At 46.7% G+C, this 7,789-nt stretch overlaps 1 protein-coding gene across 1 annotated transcript in view; it reads right to left on the bottom strand.

The window, feature by feature from the left end:
* The window catches only part of LOC119352606 (probable leucine-rich repeat receptor-like protein kinase At1g35710), a 15,121-nt gene extending 8,390 nt beyond the window's left edge, over positions 1-6,731 (bottom strand). The window contains exon 1 of the mRNA XM_037619168.1: positions 6,221-6,731. Within this exon, the coding sequence (XP_037475065.1) occupies positions 6,221-6,731 (511 nt within the window). The remainder of the gene's footprint in view (positions 1-6,220) is intronic.
* Between the last annotated feature and the right edge of the window lie 1,058 nt (positions 6,732-7,789).

The raw sequence follows: 7,789 nt of genomic DNA, 5'->3' as shown, positions 1-7,789 counted from the left end.
AGTGCCTGCCTGCGAAGTTCACGTGCATAGTCGTTAGGCAGATTCTTCGCGGCTTGGGACGGTGTGCTCAAAAATGACTTAGCCCACTTCTTTTGCTCATCAGAAAATACTGGCTTGGGCTCGGGCTCTCTTTTCTTCTTGCAGTCCGCCTTCCATTTCTCCAAATCAGCAGCCGCGGCCGCGTCGACTTCCTCGGCACTACGTTCCCAAGGCCTTGTGGGGAGAGGCTTCAGTGATGGCTCCGGTACCTTTGTGGTCTTAGGTACATAAGGGTCCGGGTTAATAATCCAGGACTGCTTCTGCTTCTTTGCCGGAGGTGGATTGGGGGGCGGCGTCTGATCACCCGCCGGACGAGGACTGGGGGGCGGCGGCTGATCACCCGCCGGACGTTGTGGACTGGGGGGCGGCGTCGGCTCTCGATCCCTAGAAAAACACCGCGCGCATCGCCGCCCCCCTCGCCGCCCCTCTCCGTATAAACAAATTGTCCGAACAGAGCTTGGAGTAGACTGGCTAGGGTTTGGCCAGGGATGCGGATGGAGACGAATATATGTGGGGTCGGGATGGCCCATGTGCAGGGCGGGGGGTGCTGGCCACACTCTTTTTTCTTTTCTTTTTCATTTCATTTCATTTTTTCTTTTCCTGTTTTTATCCTTTTCATCTTTAAAACAATTCAGTATATCAAAATATAGCAATGAAAAAAGATATTTGAGAAATCATAAAATGTATGTGAATTCAAAAAAATGAATCATAAAATGTTCATGGATACAAAAACATTGTGATTTTGCAAAAAAAAAAGGTTTTCAAAAAATGTTGATGATTTTGTGGAAAAAACAGGAATAAAAACATATTGTGTATTCAAAAAATGTTTAGGGATTTCAGAATAGTTCACGTATTTAATTTTTTCACTGATTCATGACATATTCGTGAATTTAAAAATTATTCGTGTATTTCAAAAAATTGATTTTATTAGACACAAAAAAATTCATCAAAACAAAAAAATATTAATGAATTCCAAAACATATTCTTTCTTCTTTCTTTTTTTCTTCTTCCTTTTTTTTCTTCTTTCTTTTTTTCTTCTGTTGTTTTCTTCCTTTTTCTTTTTTTCTTCCTTTTTCCTTTTTTCTTCCTTTTTCTTGTTTTTCTTCTGTTTTTCTTTTGTTTTCTTCTTCCTTCTTTCTTCTTCTTCCTTTTTCCTTTTTCTTTCTTCTTCTTCTTCCTTTTTCTTCTTCCTTCTTCTTCTTCTGCCGGCGCGCGGAGGACGGCAGGCAGGGCCAGCGGGCGGCGGGCGGCGGGCGGCGGGCGGCGGGCAAGGGCGCAAGGCACGGGCGGCGGGCAAGGGCAGGGCACGGGCGGAGGCGGCGCTCACTGGGGACGGGGGCGGCGACGCGCAGGGCTTCGGCGTCGGCGTCGGCGTCGGGGCAGGGCTTCGGCGTCGGCGTCGGGGCAGCGCTTCGGCGTCGAGAGAGAGGAGAATGGGAAGTGGCAAAACTGCTAAGTGCAGTATTTATAGACGCACCTTTAGTCGCGGTTGGAGAGGCGGACCGCGACTAAAGGTACCCTTTAGTTGCGGTCCGCCTCCCCAACCGGGACTAAAGGATTTTGGCGCCGCTTCCGTTCCCGCGCAGAAAGACCCTTTAGTCGCAGTTGGGGACAACAACCGTGACTAAAGGGTACCCTTTAGTCGCGGTCCGCCTCCCCAACCGGGACTAAAGGTCTGTGCTAGAACTGGCGCGGTGCGGTGGGATGTTTAGTCCCACCTCGCTAGCCGAGAGGCTTCGACAGTGGTTTATAAGCGCGGCTGCGCTCACCACTTCGAGCTCCTCTCAAATGCAGGCTTACGGGCCTATTCTGTCACTATGTGCCTGTGGGCCTACTCGGCCTTCTGCGGGCCTGAATCCTGGCCCTTTAATGGGTTTCTAGTCGTATTCAGGCCGTGGTGGCCCAGTAGGTGGCATATTTCCTTTTTTCCTTTTTCCTTTTTTCTTCTGTTTTTTTCTTCTGTTTTTTTCTTATGTTTTTCTTCTGTTTGTTTTTTTCTTCTGTTTTTCCTTTTTTCTTCTGTTTTTTTCTTCTGTTTTTTTCTTCCTTTTTCCTTCTTTCTTCTTCTTCCTTTTTCCTTTTAAAATCAAAAACATAAAACTAATTCATTTTAAAATCTTAAAAATACAATTATATATCAAAAAAATCAGAAAAATAAAACTAATTCATTTTAAAACCCCTTGAAGGTTTGACAAAAGGTTTGATACATCATTCAGTTCATCGACCAAATACAAAGTTTGGTACAATAAATTATTACATATCAATTCTTCCCTTGTGTCCCTGCTTGCTTACGATTGTGCCGTATCCATGGAGCATCCTCATCATTTAACTTAATGCTTGGGTCAATGTTCACTTTGAAGGGCGGAATTTCACCAAACATATTATAATCTTCTGACATGTCTGTCTTGTCCTCCACTCCCACGATGTTTCTTTTCCCTGAAAGAACAATGTGGCGCTTTGGATCATCGCATGATGTACTGATCGTTTTCTTATCTTTCCGTTTCCTCGGTTTGCTACTCATGTCCTTCAAATAAAAAACCTGAGCGACATCTTTGGCAAGGACGAATGGTTCGTCAAGGTAACCAAGATTGTTGAAATCCACCATTGTCATTCCGTATTGCTCGTCCACCTTTACCCCACCTCCTGTTAGCTTGAACCATTTGCACCGGAACAAAGGGACCTTAAAGGAGGGTCCATAGTCAAGTTCTCATATCTCCTCTATGTAACCATAATATGTGACCTTTTGCCCATTCTCGGTTGCTGCATCAAAGCGGACACCACTGTTTTGGTTGGTGCTCTTTTTATCTTGGACGATCGTGTAAAATGTATTCCCATTTATCTCGTACCCTTGGAAAGTCGTTATAGTCGAAGATGGTGTCTTGGCCAACATGTACAGCTGATCTACAACATCATTGTCATTCATTAAATGTTTTCTCAACCAACTGCCGAAAGTCTCCATGTGGGCCTTCCTAATCCAGGATTCAGGCTTCCCCGGGTTGTCCGAGCGTAAAATATTCTTGTGTTTCTCAAAGTACGGAGCCACCAAGCTGGAATTGGTCAGTACAGTGTGGTGTGCTTCAGTCAGAGAATGGCCGTCCATACATGTCGTTGATTTCCTTCTGATCGTGCCTTTTCCACTTAGTCTCCCCTCGTGCCGCGATCGAGGAAGACCAATCGGCTTAAGGTCAGGAACAAAGTCAACACAAAACTCAATTACCTCCTCATTTCCATAGCCCTTGGCGATGCTTCCTTCTGGCCTAGCACGGTTACGAACATATTTCTTTAATACTCCCATGAACCTCTCGAAGGGGAACATATTGTGTAGAAATACAGGACCGAGAATGAAAATCTCTTCGACTAGGTGAACCAAGAGGTGCATCATAATATTGAAGAAGGATGGCGGGAACACCAACTCGAAACTGACAAGACATTGGATCACATCGTTCTGTAACCGTGGTAGATCTTCTGGATTGATTACCTTCTGAGAGATTGCATTGAGGAATGCACATAGCTTCACAATGGCTACTCGAACATTTTCCGGCAGGAGCCCCCTCAAAGCAATCGGAAGAAATTGCGTCATAATCACGTGGCAGTCGTGAGACTTCAGGTTTTGGAACTTTTTCTCCGCCATGTTTATTATTCCCTTTATATTGGACGAGAATCCAGACGGGACCTTCATACTGCTCAGGCATTCAAAAAAGATGACCTTCTCTTCTTTGGTCAGAGCGTAGCTGGCACGACCTTGAAACCATTCCGGATGCCGGTCATCAGGGTCTTTCAAACGTTGCTGGTCCTGCCGCGCTTCCTTTGTATCATTTGTCTTCCCATACACGCCCAAGAAGCTTAGGAGGTTCACGCAATTATTCTTCGTAACGTGCATCACGTCGATTGCAGAGCGGACTTCTAGGACTTTCCAATATTCTAGCTCCCAGAATATAGATTTCTTCTTCCACATGGCTGCGTGCCCGTCAGCTCCCTTCGGAACTGATTGTCCGCCAGGACCCTTTCCAAAGATGACTTTCAAATCCTTGACCATATCAAATACCTCAGCACCAGTGCGTTCCGCAGGCTTCGGCCGGTGATCTGCCTTGCCGTTGTAATGCTTGCCTTTCTTTCTTACTGGATGAATTTTCGGAAGAAATCGACGATGCCCAAGGTACACGTTCTTCTTACAATTTGGCAAATGTACACTTTCAGTCTCATGTAAGCAGTGCGTGCATGCATTGTATCCCTTATTTGACAGTCCCGAAAGGTTACTAAGAGCAGGCCAATCGTTGATGGTTACGAAAAGCAACGCTTGTAGGTCAAATTCCTCTTGTTTGTGCTCATCCCACACACGGACACCACCCCACAGCTGTAAAAGTTCATCAACTAATGGCCTTAGGTACACATCGATGTCGTTGCCGGGTTGCTTCGGACCTTGGATGAGCACTGGCATCATAATGAACTTCCGCTTCATGCACAACCAAGGAGGAAGGTTGTAGATGCATAGAGTCACGGGCCAGGTGCTATGGCTGGAGCTCTGCTCGCCAAAAGGATTCATGCCATCCGTACTTAGAGCAAATCTTATGTTCCTTGCGTCAGCTGCAAAATCTTTGAACCATCTGTCGATCTTTCTCCATTGCGTTCCATCTGCGGTGTGTCTCAACTCCCCGTCCGACTTACGGTCCTCTTTGTGCCATCGCAACAACTTGGCATGCTCTTTGTTCCTGAACAGACGTTTCAACAGTGGTATTATAGGAGCATACCACATCACCTTGGCGGGAACCCTCTTCCTGGGTTTCTGGCCCTCAACATCGTCACCAGGGTCATCGCCTCTGATCTTATAACGCAATGCAGTGCATACCGGGCATTCATTCAAATTCTCGTATTCACCGCGGTAGAGGATGCAGTCGTTGATGCATGCATGTATCTTCAGAACCTCTAAACCTAGAGGGCAGACAACCTTCTTTGCTTCGTACGTACTGGCGGGCAACTCGTTATCCTTTGGAAACATATTCTTCAACATTTTCAGCAAGTTTTCAAATGCCGAGTCAGCTACACCTGCCTCTGCCTTCCATTTCAGCAAATCCAGTGTGCAGCCCAGCTTTTTCAGACCATCATCGCATCCGGGGTACAGCGCCTTTATGTGATCCTCTAACATGCGATCCAAATTCTCCCTCTCCTTTTCAGTTTCGCAGCGTCTCCGTGCATCAGCAATGGTCCGACCAAGATCATCAACGGGATCATCACGTGCCTCTTCTTCACCTTCCCCTTCACCTTCAGCATCCTCCATGAAAGTATCACCGAAATGAGCAAGATAGCTTTCATCGATGAAATCATCCCCTTCTTCATCTTCTTCCATTATAACCCCTCTTTCTCCATGCTTGGTCCAACAATTATAGCTTGGCATGAAACCGTGCCAAAGCAGATGCATGTGAACATCTCTTGAGGAAGAGTAACCCTTCTGATTCTTACAGATAACACATGGACAGATAACAAAACCCCCCTGCTTGTTCGCATTAGCCACTACGAGGAAATCTTTCAAACCCGTAGTGAACTCGCCGGAGAGTCGGTTACCGTACATCCATTGCCGATTCATCTGCATTATTATAATATAAAATATATAATTAACCATCATGCATTTGTTAAACTAACTAGCTACAAACAATATAAATTAAACAATGAACTGCACACATGCATATTTTATCAATGACACACATGCATGAAAGGTTCAAGTTGCTAACCGCGATCGAGAAGGAAAAAATAAATGAGGAACCTCAAGTGTGGCTCCAACACTTCATATCATGTTTGTTTCACCCTCTTAGGGCATTTCATCAAACACCTTGTGTGCATAAAAGGAACCAAAAGCAAACCTACACCCCCTTGTGAAGCTTGTGAAGAGAAGTGGCACCAAATGGCTAAGTGAGCGTGCTGAACTGGTATATATAGGGGAGGAGCTTTAGTCGCGGTTGGCCTGGCCAACCGCGACTAAAGGCCTTTGCGCACCTTTAGTCGCGGTTGGCCTGGCCAACCGCGACTAAAGCCCCTCACGTGCACCAGCTGGCCACCGAGCGCCCTGGGCCCAGGCCTTTGGTCGCGGTTCGTCTGCCGAACCGCGACTAAAGACTTCATTAGTCGCGGTTCCTACAGTTTCGCGACTAATGGGGCTGGACGGAAGCCTCTTTTTCTACCAGTGGTATTTCACCAGAGAGTTTATTCTCCTGGAGCATTAAGCACCGTAGGTTTTTCAAGGATGCTAAAGCAGGTGATAAAGGGCCCCTTATCTGATTGCGTTGAAGAAGCAGGAACCGGAGCTCTCTGAGTGACACAATGCCGGGAGGGATCCTCCCGGTGAGCCTGTTGTGCGAGAGTTGGATGCTCGTCAGGGTCGCCAACGCCGTGAAGTTGAGGGCGTCGAGCTCCCCTCTCAGCCGCAGCCCACGTAGAGAGATCTTGGTGATCACCTCTTGGTGCGTTGCCTGGTACTTGCTGCACTCGATGCCGTACCAGCTGCAGGGCCAGTTAGTGTTGTTTCCCATTCCCCAGAATTGAAGCTGGGCAGGGTGGCTTTCTAGTGTGTCTTTCCAGGCAAGGAGGGCTCCTGCTTGTTCTTGGAGAGACGGCACTGCCATGGCCTGGAGAAACATGGCTAGTGGGACAGTGAGTGAGATGAAGCGTAGGAGAGGGGAGTTCTCCATGACTAGTCGCATGGCTGTGGTTGGAGCTTGGGTCTTGGTGTATGCCTCCGAAACTGTGCGCAACTTCACCTTATAAGCAGCTTCATGGTAGGTAGACCGCGTACGACTGGACGCAAGGGTCCTAATTTTACAGAAATAATGTCGCCTCGTCTTAGCGTGGAAACCGTGTCCAAGTAAATTCTGGTTCTGGGCGTTCTTTGTAAATTAACCCTAGAATTTTGGACTGGAGGCTTTAAGCTTTTGTCCTGGTCGAGGCAAAGGTCTGCAAAGTAGTGAGCTTTGAGGAGTTTAAAAACAAAAGGCGACGTACGTGTTTCGCGTGTATATCTTTCCCTTTGTTGTCCCTGCATAAGAAACCACCAAAGAAAGAAAAGGTGAGCATTGGATTCAACGAAAAGATCTCTCTGTGCTCATGATTTTCAAGGGGGTAGAATGACAGGTACAAGTGCACTAAGCTTGAACCATCTGTAAATAAACCTGAGTGCGCTCGTCCCAAACTGTGACCTCATGTTGACCGTTCCTGATGCTAAAGCTCCTCTGGTGGCCGAAAATTAAGGATAGAAATAATCTAATTCTAGCAAAGCTCGAGCAATATTGACCAGTGATAACTGAGTTAGCAGTAGCGCAGGTCAAACCACCGCTACTGCTAAAGATTAGTTGTAGCGCCCTAGCAATAGCTCGGGACCCCGCACTACTGCTAGGGTTTTCCCTAGTAGTGAATGGTTACATAAAACATGGGCACATGCAAATGACATCAGTCGACCGGGAGGTTCTGCTACTCCGGCGGTGTGGTGTACATTATGGAGGCTACAAATTCCACGTAAAGTTTCAATATTTTGCCGGTGTTTACTACATGAAATTCTGCCCCTAAAAGGTATGCTCGCTAATAGACACGTCGGGGCAATTAGAGGGTGCCCAATTTGCCATCAGAGCTCTGAAGATATACACCATCTATTCTTCACGTGTATTCACTCGAGAGATATGTGGAGCCGCCTTGGATTGACATATTTCATCAACACTGCAGCAAATGTTGATCGATCTGGGTCGGTCATTATGGAGCATATCTTGTC

This window comes from Triticum dicoccoides, chromosome 2A (genome assembly GCF_002162155.2).
Source record: "Triticum dicoccoides isolate Atlit2015 ecotype Zavitan chromosome 2A, WEW_v2.0, whole genome shotgun sequence".
NCBI classification, from domain to species: domain Eukaryota; kingdom Viridiplantae; phylum Streptophyta; class Magnoliopsida; order Poales; family Poaceae; genus Triticum; species Triticum dicoccoides.
The sequence above is the reverse complement of the archived record's forward strand: the minus strand, read 5'-3'. Positions and strand labels throughout refer to the sequence as shown.